Below are 20,902 nucleotides of genomic sequence, written 5' to 3' on the forward strand. Positions count from 1 at the left end.
CTGGAGGCTATGAGCAGGATACCTGGAATGCTGGGCTGTAGCCTTTCCTCGTAGGGGATGTGGGAGCCCTACTTGTCTGAATCCAAGACTAGGCTATTTGCTGCTTTTCCTCAGTTCTTCCCTTCTCTCTTCCACCTAAGGGAGTGAATACTTACTCTCTCCATTCTTCTTAGAACCAGGATTTCCTATAGGTAAAATGGGTTGAGCAGCATGATTTGGTTAAATTTTCTCTGATCCCTTCATTTATTAGAAAACCGTAAACAACCTTGAATACAAAATGGGCAACATCTGTAGCTATATACAGCTTTATTGAAGACCAGGAATATATATATATATATTTTTTTACTTTTTAAAAAATATGTAACATTTTAATTTATTTTTGAGAGACAGAGAGAGACAGGGTGCAAGTGGTGGAGAGAGAGAGGGAGACACAGAATCCAAAGCAGGCTCCAGGCTCCCAGCTGTCAGCACAGAGCCTGGTGTGGGGCTTGAACCCACGAACTGCAAGATCATGACCTGAGCCGAAGTCAGATGGTCAACCGATTGAGCCACCCAGGTGCCCCAGGAATAATTTTTGAATGAATGTTTCTTGTATCAAATTTTCTGAAAGCTGTAGCAAAATTATGTCCTAACCCAATGTTGGTATTGTCTGTAAGAAGTAAGATCGGGAGTCAGACCACATTGTTTATTGAGAACTAACATATCCCAGACTCATTTAAAATCTGAAATTTGAGAAACAGAGTGTAATAGGCCTGTTTCCATCTACAGAATAATTAACCAGTGCATTCAGTTTTATTTTCTAAGGTGAAATTATGCCATCAACATAGATGAGAATATCTTTAATAATTCCCTTGAAATGAATTTAAAGGAAGGGATATAGCCCTACTTCATAATGTTGATGATTGGAATGCTTTCTGTCTTTATCAACCAAAGCTGACTACTTTGGTTATGGAAGCAAAATTACATAGGCCATAAAGAGGAATCAGTACTGTGGAATCTATGCTGAGATTATAGTCAGATCTCTAGATCACAGGTTGGCAATTATTTATTTATTTACTTATTTGGCAAATATTTTAGGCTTTGGGAACCGTATGACCTCTCTCCCAATTACTCGGCTCTGCTGTAGTCAAAGCAGCCACAGAAATACATAAATAAATGTACATCAACAAATACTTATTTACAAAAACAGGCGTCAGGCTGAGTTTAGCCCACAGGTCATAACTTGCTGACTCCTGCTCTAAATGAGTGCTACCTGAGCAGATTTGATGGCTGGTGGGAGACCACTCATTATATTCACAATTCTACTTAAACTGTACTTAGTCTAGCTTTTCAGTCTGATTTCCCATTACCTCTCTTTATATATACCTGCCTGTAGTCAACAGAACCATTCAATGTTCCATTAGACAGACAAATAGAACAAAATAGAAAGTTCAGAACTTGAATGAAAACTTGATGTGCTATTGACTTGGCACTGAAAATCAGTGGGGAAAAAGATGGTCGTCTAGTCAATAAATATGGATGAGAGGCTGAGAAAATTGATTATGTGAAAAGTAAAATAAAATTAGGTATCTTTTTCTTTAAACATAAACATAAATTACATAGAATTAATGTCTTAAACTTCTTGAAGAAAATATAAAGGAATATCTTTATGAACCTGGGAATAGTAAAAATTTCCTATATAAGATAGGAAAACCTAAATTATGAAGATAAAGATGGATACATTTGACTATACTAAAATTTAAAACTTTTAGCTGAGAAAAAGTGACGTAGAAAAGGTGAAAAGGCAGAACACAGACTGGGAGAAAATACTTGCATTAAAAATAATTGATTGTGGATTGTTATCTAGATTGCATAAAGAACTATCAAAAACAAGAAAAAACACCTCAGTAGAAAAATGGATGAAGAGTCTGTCTTGTGGGGATAACTAGCAGATGCCACAAAACTGGATAAATAAATCAGAATGTATTTCTAAAATGGAATGTTGCGTAACATGGGTATGTTTTCTCTGAGGAAATAGGATACAAAGGGAGGCTTCGGTTGTGTCTAATATTTTATTACTTAAATTTTGGGATAAATATGTTAAAATATAAAGATTTGAAAAAGTTGGGTGGTAGGTAACTAGCTATTCAATATTTTATCCAATTTAGCCTATTTATTATATTCTATAGTAAAAATATTTTAAGTGTAATTGTTAGATATTTCAACAGGTTTCTTAAAATCATTTTTAGGGGCACCTGGGTGGCTTGGTCGGTTGAGCATCCGACTTTGGCTCAGGTCATGATTTCACGATTCCTAGGTTGGAGCCCTGTGTTGGGCTCTGTGTTGACAGCTGAGAGCCTGGAGTCTGCTTCAGATTCTGGGTCTCCCTCTCTCTCTACCCCTCCCCTGCTCATGCTCTGTCTCTGTCTCTCAAAAATAAATAAACATTAGAAAAACTTTAAAAATACAATTTAAAAATCATTTTGGGGAAATTACAACTTGATGATGTAATTTTAGACTCTACTGTTTCATCATTTGCTTCTTACAAATAAAGAAGGGGAACTATTAGCACATAGCTCAGAAAGTCCTAGAAAGTACTGTAGACTTTTTAGCAATGGAAATTTTTTTCTCTTTCTGAAGTTCCATAAGCTGAATTGTCTTGGCTTAAATCTTTTTCATGAGTGCCAGATGTTTCTGAGTTCTATATATGTAGTTAGGTATTCATTTTTATTTATTTATTTTTTTTAATGTTTATTTTTGAGAGAGAGAGAGAGAGCAAATGGGGGCAGGGCAGAGAGAGAGGGAGGCACAGAATCTGAAGCAGACTCCAGGCTCTGAGCTGTCAGCGCAGAGCCCGATGGGGGGCTCAAACCCATGAACCGCAAGATCGTGACCTGAGCCGAAGTCAGACGCTTAACTGACTGAGCCACCCACGCACCCCTGTAGTTATGTGTTCATTTAATATTGATTTAATCTTATCTTATGTTTGGTAATGTTTTGTCTTCTTCAAATAATGTGCCCATTTCAAGTACTGGGGAAATAATGAGCCAAGTGTTTTCTTGCTTTTTTTTTTTCTTTTCTTTTCTTTTTCTTTTTAAAATTTAAATCCAAGTTAGTTAACATATAGTGTAATAATGTTTTCAGGAATAGAATTTAGTGATTCATCACTCACATATAACACTCAGTGCTCATCCCAACAAGTGCCCTCCTTAATGGCCATTGCCCAGTTAGCCCATCCCCTCACTAAACACCCCACCAGCAACCCTCAGTTTGTTCTGTGTATTTAAGAGTCTCTTATGGTTTGTCTCCCTCTCTGTTTTTATATTATTTTTACTTCCCTTCCCCTATGTTCACCTTTTTGTTTCTTAAATTCTACATATAAGTGAAATCATATGATGTGTTTCTTTGACTAATTTTGCTTTGCATAATACACTCTAGTTCCATCCGCATTGTTGCAAATGGCAAGATTTCATTCTTTTTGATTGCTGAGTAATATTCCATTGTGTGTGTATGTGTATGTATGTATATATATATATATATATATATATATATATATATATATATACCACATCTTCTTTAGTCATTCAAGAACAATATTTCTAACACATAATCTGATTATACCATTCTCCCATTTAAGGGTTCTCGATGCCTTTGGGAAAAAGTACAGACACGTTAGTGTGTTCCACAGGGTCCTTGAGAACCTGGTCCCTGCTTCTAGCCAGCCTCATCTGTTTTAATTCTCTGCCGTTAAAGCACCAGCTGTGACAAACTATTTGAAGCACCTTGGGCAAGACTAGGACCTTCTCTTGCCTTGGAGTCTGCCAATCCTACATCTCATCTTCTTTTGTTTAGCACCTCTCATATTGCCCACCTGGTGACCACATATTCCTTTATTAAATACTTTGTTTTCTGAATCTTCTGGGTCTGCAGAGCCTAGCTCACTGCCTGGCACAAAGTAGGTGCTCAGTCCTTAATCCTTGTTTGCAGAATAAATGAAAAATGAACGACAAAGCCATCATTGAAGATTCAGAAGACAATTCTCTGATTGTCAATTCTCTGATAATTCTGAATGATAGGTTATCAGTCTATCCATGTGTCTGTGTGAGTGTTGGTGTCTCTGTGAGTTTCTATATCCATATGTGTCTCTGTGGATGTGTTTGTATTCTCATTCCCTCCTTAGCATCAGTTTTTGATAATCCAGGAGAAGCCTGGAAGGTCACTTTAATTCTTCAAATTCAGAACTTTAACCAAGGATATTCAGACCAAGGGATATTTTTCACATTTTTTTTTTTTTTTAATGAATTCCAGATTGGTTTGAGAATTATGCTTGTGTCTTGGATATCTCTCTGAACTAGTAGTGGACCGGAATAGATCACACCTAGTATAGCTTTGTCTAAGCCAGTTAGAATCAGAGTACCAGTTAGGAGTGAGCAGACAGTGTAGATTTGCTGAAGAAATTACCTGCCGTCATTTGTTTCCCAGTGGCACATGTAGGCACTTAAAAATGCTTGTTGCTTGAATGCATGAGGCATTAAAAAGTCATTTGCATCCTTAAACTATGTTATAATAAAAAATGGAGCCATTTCTTATCCTAGTTGTTCTAGAGGTTTAAGCTCACCCCCCCCCTCCCGCCCCCCCCCCATACACACTTGCTATTTAGGTACATAAATAGGCTTAATTATAGGAGTAAACTGAAAAAATTGGTGTACTTTAGGTTAGGAGGGTTTTTCTGCAATTCAACTGAAGGCATTTTAAAAAAGATTTTCATTTAAAGAGCCTTTATGGGTGCTAACATATAGTTCATTCTTTTAGTTTTTAAAGATCTCCTTAGAAACCTGAAGTGATCTACTTTTATCAGAAAGTGGTCTATGTTGAGAATGATATAATGCTAGTTTTTAAAAGATGTAATTATGCCCAGCATTCCAGCTGGAATCATTGTCTCTGATTCTATCATTTTTGGAGATAATAATGGAATGATGAGGGGAGTGGGGAGAAACAGGAAAAGTAGTATTCCTGCATTTTAAACAAATTGAAAACAACCCTTTTTATTTTAAAGCACCACCCTTATTATCTAATTGTCCTAATGGAAATTATGCTGGAGTAGCAGGTGGGGAGTAACCCAGAAAGGTGGAGGACATGCTATTTCAATTTATAACTTTGGTGAAAATCACCTCGGATTACTTTTTAGTGCTAGAATTTTTAACATAAGGAACAAAACATAAGTTAAAATGATTAAATCAAAATGTTCAGAATGAGGATAACAAATGTTTACTTTGCTGCAGTTAAAGGAATAGTTTTGGTAACAGTTTTGAAAGCAGTTGTCTAAAATGTAAATATGCAGATACTTTTGGAATAATTTTAGACTGAATTCAAAAGTAAAAGCATTTAACCAAAGGGTGGGGGTGCGGGGAGTAAAAGCAATTTAGTTATTAGTCACCACATTTTTTTCCCCAACTTTTTATTTTGAAAAATTTTGGAGCACCTGGGTGTCTCAGTTGGTTAAGCATCCAACTTGGGCTCAGATCGTGATCTCACAGTTCTGTTCACAGGTTTGAGCCCCACATCGGGCTCTCTGCTGTCAGCACAGAGCCTGCTCAGATCCTCTATTCCACTTTGGATCCTCTGTACCTACTTCTCTCTGCCCCTACCCTACTCGTGCTCTCTCTCTCTCTCTCTCTCTCTCTCTCTCTCTCAAAAATAAGTAACCATTACAAAAATTTTCAACAATACTTAAGTCTATGAATGTTAACAATTTGCCACGTTTGTTTTTTTCTCTCTAAATTACATGTTTTTTTCTTTTTGTTTTTTCTTTAATTACCTGAAAGATGCAACATAATAACCCTTGACCCTTAAAAACATCATTATGTATTTCCTAACAAGGATATTCTCCTGAATAACTATATTACCAGTATCATACCCAAGAAATTTAACACTGGTATAATAGTATTATTTAAAATAGGGTTGCCTGATTTAGCAAATAAAAATACAGGATGTCTGGTTAAATGTAAATTTCAGATACATACTACTTCTTTAGTGTATGTATGTCTCTTGAAATATTTGGGACATAATATATACTAAAAAATATTTGATGTTAATCTGAAACTCATATTTAACTGGCTATCCTGTATTTTCTCTGGTAACCCTAAATATGAAGCCCATGTTAAAATTTCTTCAGTTGTCCCCTAAATATCCTTTTAACTCTGTGTGTGTTTGGATTCACACTTTGAATTTGATTATGTCTCATAAAATTTTGGTAGAATAATGATTGGATATTTACTTCTTACAATGTAAGCCCCATGTTCAAAAGATTCTATGGGTGTAAATGGGCTTTTATATACTGTATATAAACTTCAAAACATAAATTTCTACTGAATTTAGCAGTTTGGAGTACATCACAGGCAGGACCCCAAACATTGGTGCTATCAGCACATTTTTCATTGGACAGTTGGCAGTTTAGCTGTATTGTTTTGAAAAATTTTAATGACACTCTTTTAACACCTGCTTTTCCTAATCCTCCCTTTTGATTTAAGTTATTACAGCAGGTCTCCTAAACTTAAGAATGCTCTGTGACTAGAGAGTTCTGTGAGATTTTTTGTTTTGTTTTGTTTTTTAGATTCCACAGATAAGTGGTATCATTCAGTATATATCTTTTTCTTTTATTTTTTGAAGTTTATTTATTTTTAAATATTTTTAATGTTTTCTTTATTTTTTGAGAGACAGTGTGTGAGCAGGGGAGGGACAGAGGAAGAGGGGGACAGAAGATCAGAAGCAGGCTATGCACTGAAAGCAGCAAACCCAACGATGGGCTTGAACTCATGAACTGCAAGATCACAACCCGAGCCGAAGTCGGATACTCAACTGATTGAGCCACCCAGGCGCCCTTAAGTTTATTTATTTTAAGGAATCTCTAAACCCAACGTGGGGCTCAAACTCACAATCCCAGGATCAAGATTTGCATGCTCCTCCAACTGGGCCAGCCAGGCACCCCAGTACATGTCTTTTTCTGCTTGATTTATTTCACTTAGCTTGATGCCCTCAGTGTCCATTCATGTTGTCACAAATGGCAAGATTTCCTTCTTTTTTTATGCCTAATATCCCATTGTAAATATACACCACATTTTCTTTATCTGTTCATCGATTCATATACCCTTAGGTTGTTGTCATGTCTTGGCACATGTAAATAGTGCCACAGTGAACATGGAGGTGCAGATATCTCTCTGAGTTAGTGTTTTCATTTCCTTTGGATAAATGCCCAGAAATGGAAAGCTGGACATCTATGGGATGTCTCCAAAAGTGTGCAGTGTGACCTCCCCAAATGGGAGTACGTTAAAATTCACTGTGCTATGAAAAAAAAAAAAGATTATAGCAGTTCATATTCTTACCAGTTTATGAGCCTTCCTTGTCTTCCTACATTTTTGACAGCACTGTATTCCCTCAGACTTCTAGATTTTTGTCATGGCAATATTTCATTGTTATATTAAATCACACCACTTTTATCGTGAATGAGAAGTACTCTTTCAAATGTTTAAGTCATTTGTATTTGTTTTTCTTACTGATTTATAAAAACTCTGTTTAAGGAAATAAATTCTTGTCTCTAATAAATATTGCAAGATTTTTTCCTTGTCTTTTACTGTTAGCATTTTTTTTCCCCCAAGCAGAAATGGTTAATTTCACTGCTTTAAGTCTTTCTGCCTTTTCCATTATAGTTTTTGGGTTTATGTCTTGCTTTGTAAGACATTACACTTAAAGATTGTAAAAATGAATTCACAGGAAGGCTTTTATAAAGATGTTGATGAAAAGGATTACAGGAGAAGTGAAACATTTAATTTGGTGGTCATGGTTCCTGAAAAGGGGGTGGGGGTGGGGGTGAGGACTGAGATCCAGAAGTTGAGAGAACATTGCATAGGAAGAGGAATCCTCTTACTTTGTCATGGGAGGGAGAGAGGAAAGGATGGGTGCAGATATGGGTGGGATTGCAATTTCATATAGGAAGTTGAAAGAGTTCCACCTCAATGCCTTCTGTTTTCTCTCTAAGGAGAAGTAGGAGACATCTGCTGAAAGTGATGGGGGAGGTGTAGTTCGGCTTGAAGAGAGCTAAGAAGGTTCCAGAGAAGCACTGCAGAAACAGAGAGTGAACTAACCAGAGAAATGGAATTGCTGGCAATATGAAGGGACTGGCGAGAAGCTGCACTCTAAAGAGATTTCAGACTGTTTCAGCAATATTCCGAAGGCTGGGTGAACATGATGGGAAGGTTGATTTTCTATTTTTAGCTATCCTTCCATCATTTATTTTTAATTTTATTTCATTATGGTTGGACTAAAGTGATTCTTTGGAATTTATTGAGGTTTCCTTTATGGCTTAGCATATTGACTATATTTGAAATTGGGCTACATGTTCCTGAATATATTCTTTATTTGTTGAACATAGGATTTACATAGATATAAAATAGCTTGAGTGCACATTGGTGTTCAGATCTTAGAGATGTCTCAAATGGTACGGTGTTTCTTTCTTTCTTTCTTTTTTTTTTTTTTTTTGGTGCATAGGCTTTGATGGAAACAGACATCCCTAAAACATAAAGTTTGCAGTCTTCAGCATGAGGGAATGGACCTTGCAATTAGTGGGAACGCCCTGTGCTCTGCCCTGTACTCAGTAGATAAGGAAACAGCAGGCTGTTGAGTTGATAAGTCTTATCCAGGGTCACAAAACTAATAAGTAGCAGAACCAGCATTTTTACCCAGCCTTTTGGGGCTCATTTCCAGTATTCTTCTGCTCTTTTATGCTTAGTAGAGGCAGATGATAGGTTACCACTATCTTTCAACATCATCTTTATTTATTTTTAATTAAAAAAATTTTTTTTGTTAACATTTATTTATTTTTGAGAGACAGAGACAGAACATGAGCAAGGGGAGGGACAGAGGGAGAGGGAAACACAGACTCTGAAGCAGGCTCCAGGCTCTGAGCTGGCAGCACAGAACCTGACGTGGGGCTCGAACCCACAAAGCATGAGATCATGGCCTGAGCTGAAGTCGGATGCTTAACCAACTGAGCCACCCAGGTGCCCCTATTTTTATTATTTTTTTAAATTTAATGTTTATTTTATTTTTGAGAGAGAGAGGGAGGGAGGGAGGGGAGGGGCAGAGAGAGAGGGAGAGAGAGGATCCGAAGCAGGCCCTGCACTGTCAGTGGAGAGCGCAGTGCGGGGCTCAAACTCATGAACGGGGCTCAAACTCATGAACCGTGAGATCATGACCTGAATTGAAGTCAGAGCTCAACCGACTGAGCCACCCAGGTGTGCCCCCCACAACATCATCTTTAATCTTACCATCTGCACAGTCTATAATACAGAGTCATTGGAGATTTATCAAAAGCCCAGTGGAGAAGGTGTCGTCATCCTGCTTTATGAATTTCTGAAGATACAAGTAACATAGCAAATCTTACAACTGGTCACTAATGAAACTTGTTCATCTTCAGAGTTTCAGGCCTTTGTTTAGTGTTAAGTGTATGCATTTAAAGGATAGGGCGCGTATCAGAGTCCTGGCAGGAAACCGTTCACAGCAGATGTTTCAAATAAAGACTGAATCAAGATGACTTAGTCATGACTTAATCAGGCCTAAGACAGCAAACGAGATGGAGAACGTAAGGAGGAGCCTGGAGTGGGCTGGAGCTGTGGCATGAGGGCCTGATTGATGGTCCTGAAGGGATGCAGCTCTGCCAGAGACATAGCAATGAAGCCAGGAGGAAACAGGAAGGAATGGTCTGATTTTTCTTTCCTCCCTCTCTTCCATCTCCTGAAGTAGTATGTCACAGGGGCTAACGCCAGCTAGCAGCCAGCCGGCAAGGTTAGCCTCCTGGGGTGCAGACCTGGAGGAAGGAGATGGTTGGGGGAGGGGAGCAAATGGAGAATATCAGCACCTAAGAATGATAGCAGGGTGGAGTTTTCTGAGACCTAAGAACAAATGATAGAAATTAAAACACTATAGGGGTGCTTGGGTGGCTAGGTCGGTTAAGAGTCTGAGGTCGGGTCATGATCTGAAGGTTCGTGGGTTGGAGCCCCACTTCAGAGTCTGTGCTGAGAGCATGGACACTGCTTGGGATTCTGTCTTTCTCTTTCTGTCTCCGCAACCGCCCCCCCCCCCCCCCCCCCCCCGCTCCTCCCCTACTCACGCTGTGGTCTCAAAATAAACTTAAAAAAATTAAAGCATCATAAAGGAAATTTAATGGAACTGAAAAATAGGGTAAATTGTGAGAAAATGTAAATTAGGAGCATGTAAATGATGTGGGTTTCTGTCTAAGTCATTTTGAAGAAAATTGTGAACCTTACTTTCTGTGAATTCACTACTATAAATAAGGAATTTTAAAACTTCTTTAGGACCCATTTTATAGTCTTCTAAATAGTCTTACTGTTCACCATTTGATTCTGATTTTCCCCTTAAAATACAGATTTTTATCTTTTTATTTATTTATTTTTTAAGATTTTAAGTAATCTCTACACCCTATCTCTACTTGGGGCTCAAACTTACAACTCCAAGATCAAGAGTCACACGCTCTACTGACTGAACCATCCAGGTGCCCCGAACTATAGATCTTTAGGGGTGCCTGGGTGGCTTAGTTGGTTGAACATCCGACTTTTGCTTTGGGCTGAGGTCATGATCTCCCGGTTCGTGGGTTCAAGCCCCACGTTGGGCTCTGTGATAGCAGTAAGGAGCCTGCTTGGGATTCTCCCTCTCCCTCTCTCTCTGCCCCTCCCCTGTGCACATGCTCTCTGTCTCTCTGTCAAAATGAATACAAATTTAAAAAAACCTTAAAAAAATATATAGATTTTTAAATCCCTTGAAATAATTTCAGTAATTTTTGGATGACTGAAAGTATATTAGGAGAAAATTGAAAAAGTGAAAAGTGAAAATACTTGGAGTATATTTTGTTTAGGTAGATGGTATCTAACATGTTATAATTATAATATAATATGTATATGTTATACATATTATATCATTTAAAAATATGTATGTAATATATAGTGTAATATAACATTTGCCAAAATGTTTTTTTCCAAAATATGTTGAGTTTGAGTGGGTAAAACAGAAGATAGGACCAAATGCTGGTTTTTTTGGCAGCATTGAGTTCTCTCTGTGTCATCTTTTCCTCCCAGTCTTTAAGTTTTTGCCTCGAACTTCATTTATTTAGCATATATTGGTGATCTCATGTGGATAGTACTAGAGACCCTAGACTATTCCCGCAAAGTGTGTTATGAAGAATTATGAATTGCTATGACCCTTGGAGTTACCTAATACAGAACATTGCTTTCAAAAGATTTTTTAAAATTTATTTTGAGAGAGAGGGTAGATGGGGGAGGGGCAGGGAGAGGGGGGTGGGGAAAGAGACTCCTAAGCAAACGCCATGCTGTCAGCACAGAGCCAGATGGGGGCTCTGTCTCACAAACCATGAGATCATGACCTGAGCCGAAATCAAGAGTCTGTTGCTTAATTGACTGAGCCATCCAGGCGCCCTTCAAAAGATTTCTAATACATAGACTATACTTAGAGATTATGAAGTTCTATGTAAGCTTTCCAATTTGAAGCTGTTCTAAAATTATTTAAGAGCATAATGCTTTTTTCTGGCAAGTTGAAAATAGCATAACCAGTGTACAAGAATGGCTCGTATAAGATCTTAAAACAAAACAAATTAAGAGGTTTTGGCAGGAATGGAATCTGTTTTCAGCTGAGATTTAAGAATAGATTGAGAGTTAATGTGCAGAGGAACACAGGGAATGCAGTCAGCTGGCAAAATCAAAGCAAAGAACGTCCTTTTGCCTAAATGGTGGGGAAGGGGCATGCTGGAGTCAGGGGCTGGATTTATAGAGAAGGCTGAGAGGGGCAGGAAAGCAAGAGACGTTTCTGAGACATGTTGGAGTGAACTCACAGACTAAAAAACAACAGCCATTACGTACTAGATTGTATCTAGCCTTTGAGTATGTTCTCAGCCAAAATCCTGACTGCTCTGGTTTGTTCTTTTTTTTAAAAAAAATTTTTTTTTCAACATTTATTTATTTTTTTGGGAGAGAGAGAGAGACAGAGCATGAACGGGGGAGGGGCAGAGAGAGAGGGAGACACAGAATCGGAAACAGGCTCCAGGCTCCGAGCCATCAGCCCAGAGCCTGACGCGGGGCTCGAACTCACGGACCGCGAGATCGTGACCTGGCTGAAGTTGGACGCTTAACCGACTGCTCCACCCAGGCCCCCCTGCTCTGGTTTGTTCTAAGAGGCATAACCTTTGCCTCTTTCTGCTTTTACCCTTCCTGAATTCTCTCTGCTCTTGCTTACCTTGGTTTTTTGCACAGGTGTCTAGAAATTTGCAGAGTTCAAAGGTTACTTTTCTAAGTGGAACAAAATTTAGTATGGTTATTTGGGTTGACAGTAGTATCAGGCAAAGGGAAGTTGCATTTTGTTTCTTCCTTGGAGCCCTCCATCCTCCTATTTTGATCTGGACTTGATTGCCTTCTTCATCTGCTTGTGTCTCTGCTTCTGGAGCAACTCTCTATCTCACCAGGGCTTCCTTCACAGGATCCTTTGTCTTTCCTGGAGTCTAGGGGTTCCTATTTCTGTTAGGGGGATATTATTAAGACCCGCTATGTATGGGGGCACCTGGGTGGCTCAATCAGTTAAGTGTCTGACTTGGGCTCAGGTCATGATCTGATGGTTTGTGAGTTTCAGCCCTACGTCGGGTTCTGTGCTGACAGCTTGGAGCCTGGAGCCTGCTTCAGATTGTGTGTCTCCCTCTTTCTCTGCCACTTCCCCGCTCACACTCTGTCTCTCTCTCTCAAAAATAAATAAATGTTAAAAAAAAATAGACCTTCTATGTATGGAATGTCAATTTTCCATTTTCATACTTGATGGATACTTAGGGTAGATTAGATTGGAAATCGCTGCCCCTCAAATCTTATTCAAGTCTTTATCTGTTGTTTGCGACTTGTTACCCTACTCCTTTGTCACCCTCCCCAATGGCCACCTCAGACATTTGTAGAATGTTTCCTCTATCCCTGGTGTGTAAAATTTCAGGGTTATGACTTGGTATTGGTTTTATTTCCCTCTCTCTGCTGGGCACTTACTCTTTCCTCCCAAATCTAGAAATGAAGTCCTTCAGATCTGAGAAAAATCTTGGTATTATTCCTTAGATAACTTCCTCCTCTCTTTTCCCTCTATTTTCCCTTTCTGGAATTCCATTTTTTTTTTTTTTTTTTTGCCAGACATTGGACCTCCTGGTGAATTAATCCAGTAATCTTATATTTTCCATTTATTATTGTTGCTGTTTATTTTCATTTTTTAAAAAATGTTTGTTTATTTTGAGAGAGAGAGTGGTGGAGGGGGAGAGCAAAAGAGGGAGATAGAGAATCCCAAGCAGGCTCTGGAGCTGTCAGCACAGAGCCCAATCCAGGACTCGATCTCACGAACATGAAATCATATTCTGAGTCCAAATCAAGAGTCAGAGGCTTAACCAACTAAGCCACCTAGGCACCCCTAAAGACTTTGTATTTTTAAAGTAATCTTTACACCCAACATGGGGCTTGAATTTACAACTCCAAGATTAAGAGTCACATGCTCATGCTCCACTGCCTGGGCCAGCCAGGTGCCCCTCTGCTACCATATTTTATTTATTTATGTATTTATGTACTTACGTATTTATGTATTTATTTTTTAGACAGGCAGTAGGGTTTATTGGTGGTCATGAATAGGGAAGGTACAGTGCCAAGTTTCTCATGAGTGCAGAGCCTGCCATTTTTCCAAGAGGCCATAATTAGGGATGTATTTGACCCCACAGCCATCTGGGATGAGCTGTTTTCCTACTACCATGAATTCAAATTCATCCGCATTAAACTTAGTAAATCCCTGTTTCTTAGAAATGTACATCTTCTGTCAGCCAGAGAACTTGAACTTGGCCTTGTGTGGGGCCTCAATCACATGTTCCTTGTTTTGCAGCTTGGTTACAGTTGGAGCCTAGGTTGGAGATGGGGTGAGGTCATACATCAATGTCCACTGGAAAGGGCTGTCTCCAAGGTCCCTTAGGGCAACCCATACAATCACCAGGCTGCATACACTACCAAGGAGGCTACTGTTCACAGCCATTGCATACTGAGCCCCCACAGGGAAAGAGCACAGCCTACTTACTTAATTGGCTGCAGATCTGCTACCGTATTTTAAATTTCATTCTTAATGTTCCTTTTTAAAAATTGCATTTTGTTCTTGCTTTACAGTTTTAAAAGCTTTTCTCATTCTCCCCAGCATATTAATTATACTGATTCCAGTTTTATTTTGAAATTTCCTTTTGCTGTCTAGGTAGTCTCTGTTTCTTCTGAGTTTTTATCCTCTCTGTACTCTTGCTCTGGTCTCCAGCTTTCATCTTGGGCATTTTTCTTTTCATGTTTCTATTGATTCTTGGCTGTCAATTCATTTTAGCATCTTTTCAGATACTGACAAGCCGATCAAAGGCTCCATCATAAGAGGGTGGTTGATTGGTGGTGCTCTGTTGTGAGGTGATCTAATAGGGACCAGGTATTTCTTTGGGAAAAGTCCACACATAAGTAGCTTTGGGCTTTTTCTTTTCTGTAGACTATTTAGTGTCTCTAGAAAAATTCCTCTGCTCTCTTGCTAGCTGGGAATGAGCTAGGCTGTCATTGTTTGGGGAGCCCACTGGGGGAAGACGGCATAGTTATTAAATGACGTAAGGGATGTAAACTCCAGTTGTGTGACTTCAGCCCTTGCCCTGGGCTGCTGTGGTTCTTGCCTCCTACATTAAAATGGAAGTTGGGCTTCATAGCTTTTACATCAAGTTTTTTGTACTCATTATGTATAATAGCCTGTTTTAGTCCTATATGTTATAGTTAGGAACACTGTGTATATGGTGATATTTAATTATTTCCATGTTAGAGATTTATAATTTGTTCTTAATTTACAGCTGTTTTCAAGGAGCAAACCTCCAAGGGGCCTGTATGTTTATGGAGATGTTGGTAAGTGTGCTAAAATAAGTTTTGAGTGGTCCAAACAGGAAATTTCCCAGCTTTAGCCCAGGGATATTTCCATTTCCATCCCTCAGTCTGCCACCAGGTAGGGAATAGGATGGGGCAAAGTAAAACAGGAGGAGAGGATAGGGGAGAGGTGGGAGCTATCTTAGTTTTCACTTTCACTTTTCATAGAGAAGTGACCTGAGCTGAAGTCGGATGCTTAACTGACTGAGCCACCAGGCGCTCCTAGGCACCCCTATTCTTAATGGATGAGTGGTTATGTTTCCTTGGTCTCCCACATCCACATACTGGGCACAAAGACTTACCTTTTCATGGAAACCTTATGAGCTATTGCTTACCTTCTAGATTTAACTAATCAATGAATGTCTGCTTCTTTTCTGACTTTGTTCTTGGTGAAATTGTTGTTTGGCTTCTGTTTCCTTCAAACAAGTTCTTTTCTCCTGGTCCTAAACCTTTCCCTGTTTACCCACATTTATTGATGTCATAAAGGTGGCTCTTATTTTATTTGGTCTTAATGCTTATCAATTGTTTTTTTTATTGGCTTACTCAAAATGCACATTTACATATAGCAAAATCGGTTTGCTCCTCAACTGATAAACCTCAAGCTCCCCTACAGCCATAACAAATTTGTACTATGAGGAAATGGTAGCAAAAGTTTTTATCTTAATAAGAATTTTAGGACCAGAAAAGTATTAGGAGTTGAATAAGTAGTTATGGTGCCTTAAAGATCCAACTGTTCTTTTCTGGGTCCTCCCTCTTCCCATTTGTTTATGAATGCCTGTAAATACCTGCTCTACACTTAGAGATTTAGCAAGTTTAAGAAAAAGAATCGGTGAGTTCATAAACAAGTGGATGATAAGAGATTGTCCTTTAAGATTCATCAAGTTCTTGGAGCTTACAGATTTGGAAAATGTCAAAGAAATTCAAGCTATTCTATTTTGTTTTTTGTTTTTTTTTTTAGATTTTAAAGTAATCTCTACACTCACCATGGGGCTTAAGCTCACAGCCCCAAGATCAAGAATTGTACGCTCTTCTGACCAAGCCAGCCGGGCGCCCCCAAGCTATTCTTTTTCTTAGTTCATTGGCTAATTGGTATTTTTAAGAATAGCATATGCTTATTTCTTATTTAGAAAGCAATTTATTCCAAAGGCTTATTTACAAAGCAATTTATTCCACAGTTTTATGTGTCTACACCTTTGGGTACTGTTCTCATTCTGTGGTCATCTCTTATTCTTTGCCTCTTTGGAGAACATTTACTTCCTATACCTTCACTTTCACGTTTAGTCATTGCTAAAATCAACATCTTTGTTTCTCCTGTTACCTTAACCACTTACCCATAAATGGAGATGGTTAGTAAAGCACAACTGTTTCTACTTCTGCAAAAGGGCTTTTAAAAAAAACCCCAAAACCTATAAAAGTTACTGCATTTTAGTTTGGAAAATACAGCCATATGCTAACAAATTGAAGGGAGGTATAACAAGCGTCATTCGTCCGAGTGCTTGAAGGAATTGGAGAAGATGTGATAACATGGGATGTTCACAGAGCTGGGTGTGTGGCAACCTTTGGTTAAGAACATCTTTATAGCGTAGAGAGGGGAAGAGAAAGGAATTCTAAAATAGGAAGGAAGATGAACATTTTGGTGGCTATACTCAGTTTAGTTTAGGACACTTACAAAAACAGGTAGTAAAAGATAGGTCAATTCTCAGTTTGAGGGCGTTCTCTGGCTGGGAGAATAGCCTCAGAATGCTCTCCCAAGCTCTTTTTTGTTACTATTTTCCTTTTTTGTAGACTTGGGAAACAGGTGTTCAGTTTCAGAGAGACTCATGACAAAGAGAGGTCTGTGTCATAGCACCCCCTTCCCTTCCTTATTTCTGCACTTGCCCTAGGCTCTGTCACGCATGCTTCTTTCTACTCATGTGGAGATGACTGACTCAGATGGATCCTCAATCCAGGGAGCCCCAGTAGATTTGATTCAGTAATTTTCATTCATTTTCACTAATAAAATGCTTATTAGCACATCTCCTGCAGAAGGCAAAAGCTGCAATAGGAGTGTTTTTTTTAATAAAATTTTTTATAAGTATGTTAAATGTTATATTTATATAAATGTTTTATTAATGTTAAATTTATTTATTTTTTGAGAGACAGAGTATGACTGGTAGAGGGGTAGAGAGAGAGGGAGTCACAGATTTGGAAGCAAGCTCCAGGCTCTGAGCTGTCAGCACAGAGCTGGATGTGGGGCTCAAACTCACGAACGCGAGATCATGACCTGAGCCGAAGTTGGATGCTTAACTGACGCCCCAGGAGTGTTTTGTGGCTTCATTCTTACCCTGCAGTTGGCTTTCTTAGGTTTCAGCTCTGGCTAGCAGACTGCAGTGGTGATGGCGGGTTGTTGATTTCCCTGGTATATTTGGAGAGAATCAAAGGAGGTTTTTATTTATCAGTCCCTTTTCTGCTGCCTCCTGGTTTAACCTCACCTGCTTCACATTGATAATTTCATCAGTCAAAAAGCAGGCTGGTTTTAGGATTAGGAGCTGGGAAGCAAAACTCTGGGCTTGGGGCAGTGATGGAGGACACCACCCCCAGCTCCTTTAGCAGGAAGATTGGCTGTGAAAAGGGCACCGTGGGGAAGGGGGGCTAGCGCTTGAGTAGTCCTTTTTGGCTTCATAACTATGTAGGCTTGAAAGTTAGAACTTAAAAGGGTTTTAGGTTTTATAAGACTCTTCTCTTGAGAAAAATACAAGGTTTTATTTAGGATACTGCAGAGACCAAAGCAAAATTGTGAGGTAGGTAAAATTTATTGTTGGTTTCTTCCCCATGTTTTTTCAACATCTGTCCTCATTCTTGCGTTCACTTGACAAGTGTCTGCTGTGTGCCAGGCACCGTGTTGTTTCTGCAGATGGTGGTGGTCAGTAAAAGCAGACACAGTCTTTGCTCACCCGAAACTTACAGACTCTTGTGATGGCTCTAGAAATGTTTTTTTGAACATAACCTACAGTAAAAAAATATTTTTACATTCTGACGTACATGTGAGTGTGTGTGTGTGCACACATGTACACACACACACGCTGAAAAATAGTTTCATGAAAGAAAACTTACCCTTACATGTGGTACATTTTGATATTTTCTATTCTATTCTATGAAAAAATAATTCTGGTTGTAGAGGCAGTTTTTTAAAAAAAATTTTAAATCTTTATTTATTTTTGAGAGACAGAGAGACAGTGCAAGTAGGGGAAGAACAGAGAAAGAGGGAGACACAGAATCCGAAGCAGGCTCCAGCTGTTAGCACAGAGCTCGACGTGGGGCTTGAACCCATGAACTGCAAGATCATGACCTGAGCCGAGGTGAGACACTTAACTGACTAAGCCACCAGGCACCACTACTTTTTAAGTTTTTAATGTGTTCCATTGGATTAATGGGTTACCGTTCCAGAACATTTGCATTTAAATTTTTTTTTTTTCAACGTTTATTTATTTTTGGGACAGAGAGAGACAGAGCATGAACAGGGGAGGGGCAGAGAGAGAGGGAGACACAGAATCGGAAACAGGCTCCAGGCTCTGAGCCATCAGCCCAGAGCCCGACGCGGGGCGCAAACTCACAGACCGCGAGATCGTGACCTGGCTGAAGTCGGAGGCTTAACCGACTCTGCCACCCAGGCGCCCCAGAGAACATTTGCATTTAAAGAGAGTCTTCTGAGAGTTAGAATTTCACTGAAACTTAGTATATGAAATAGAACTGTAGTGATTCAGCTGGCCAGTTGGTGATTTGGGGCAGACAAATCTTTTTTTTTTTTTTTTTTTTTAATGTTTATTTATTTTTGAGACAGAGAGAGCATGAGCGGGGGAGGGGCGGAGAGAGAGACACACACACAGAATCTGAGGCAGGCTCCAGGCTCAGAGCCATCAGCACAGAGCCCGACGTGGGGCTCGAACTCATCAACTGCGAGATCATGACCTGAGCCGAAGCCTTACACTCAACTGACTGAGACACCCAGGTGCCCCCTGGGCAGAGACATCCTTTAACATCTCTGAAATTCTACCACACACAGGCTCTTGCCCACCCATACTAAATCTAATGGTGCTTATCATAGACACATGTAAAGAATTTTACATTTTAGAAAGATCTTTGCTACCATTTCTTTCCTTTTTTTGTTAGTGTCATGAACTTAACATTTTCTTCATATTCTCCCTAAACACTCTTTGGTGCTGAGGAAAGTCAAATATTAATAATTAATTGGGTATATTTACTAGTCTCTGTTAGAAGTAGAGAAAAAATAGATATTGGTAGAAATTAATAAGAGAACAAACACAAAATAAGTAGAATTAAGTATATATAAGCCATACCATTTTCATATTAACATTTTAAATTTCATTAAGTATTCAGTTACTCAGATTTCTAATTATATCATAAACGTTTCTGTTTTCAATGTGATATTGTTAAGTCTTTAGTCTGTGTGTGTGTGTGAGTGTGTGTGTGTCTCACATCATACCACAGAAATGCATCAGCAAAATTCAGGCTGTTCATATATATGCAACATACGTAATGCATGTATAATGTTACATACATACATATATAAACCGATTTGTCTGGTAGGATTTCCTACAACCTGGATCTTGCTGGTGCATCCCTGTGGTATAGTGTGAGAGTCTTCCAACTTTGTCTTTTTCAAGATTGTTTTGGCTATTCTATGGCTTTTGCATTTCCATATAAATTTTATTTATTTATTTATTTATTTATTTATTTATTTATTTATTTATTTATTTATTTATGAGAGAATGCAAGCATGAGTGGGGGAGGGACAGATGAAGAGGTAGAGAGAGAATCTTAAGCAGGCTCCATGCTCAGGGCGGAGCTGGATGCAGGGCTCAGTCTCACAAACTGAGTCACTAAGGCGCCCTGTTATTTTCTTCTTCAAAAAATAATAGTCACCCCAATGAGTGTGAAGTGGTATCTCACCGTGCATTTCTCAAATGACTAGTGATATCGAGCATCTTTTCATTGTAGGTTTCTTTTGTATTTGTCCTTTATGTGTTTGAAAGTATGCTGCTTTTCCTAGTTTGCTGAGAGATTTGATCATAAACGTGTGTTGAGTTTTTTTCAAGTGTGATGATTATATGGTTTTTATATGTTAAATTTTATTTTGGCAGGGGTTAAGTTACTTACATGCCAGCTCAATTTATTTGGAGGTGTTTTTAATTGAAATTTTTATTAAGATAATTAATAGATTCACATATACTAGTAAGAAGTAATAATGGAGGTATCTGTGTACATGTTACTCATTTCTCCCCAAAGGTAACATTTTACAAAGACTACATACAGTATAAATATCACAAACAGAATGACATTGATACAATTCACTGATCTCATTCAAATTTCTTGTTTTACTTGTACTCATTTATGTATGTGTGTATTTAGTTCTATATAATTTATCACCTGGTGGTTCATGTATCCATCACCACAGTCAAGGGACTACACATTCTGTCACTGCAAGAGTCCCTTGTATTGCTCATAATTTTATAACCATACCTAGTCACCCATTGTTTCTAAGTCCTGGAAACCACAAATCTGTTCTCCATTCCTAAGATTCTGACATTTCAAAAATGTTACATAAATGGCATAGTAGGTAACCTCATGAGATTGGCCCTTTTTTTTTTTTCTTTCTCAGCGTAATTCTTTGGACATTCATTCAAGTCGTATGAGTTCAGTATCTCTGGAAATTGTTCATCCTACAGTTCCCTGGTGGCCATTCTTTGCCTCACATCGTAGAGGATCACCCTACACATGAGCAGCTAGTATTCAGCCAAAGACTCAAGAATACCCTCATGTTGATTTCTGGAGCTCTTTCATAGCTTCCTTTTCCCTAGCACTTTGCCTTGCAAATTTCACCTCCGTGGGACTCCTAATTCTGATCT

At 38.7% G+C, this 20,902-nt stretch overlaps 1 protein-coding gene and 1 non-coding gene across 3 annotated transcripts in view; one reads left to right on the plus strand and one right to left on the minus strand.

Annotated features, from left to right (window-relative positions):
* AFG1L (AFG1 like ATPase) overlaps positions 1-20,902 on the plus strand; it is a 200,802-nt gene that overhangs the window by 41,812 nt on the left and 138,088 nt on the right. For both annotated transcript variants that reach the window (XM_006931927.5, XR_006598149.1), the window contains exon 4: positions 14,927-14,978. In XM_006931927.5, coding sequence (XP_006931989.3) covers positions 14,927-14,978 — 52 coding nt within the window. The remainder of the gene's footprint in view (positions 1-14,926; positions 14,979-20,902) is intronic.
* Positions 14,016-14,153, minus strand: LOC111560691. The gene has a single exon (XR_002742684.1). It is a non-coding gene; the product is annotated as a small nucleolar RNA SNORA70 (small nucleolar RNA).

This window comes from Felis catus, chromosome B2 (assembly GCF_018350175.1).
Source record: "Felis catus isolate Fca126 chromosome B2, F.catus_Fca126_mat1.0, whole genome shotgun sequence".
Lineage (NCBI taxonomy): Eukaryota > Metazoa > Chordata > Mammalia > Carnivora > Felidae > Felis > Felis catus.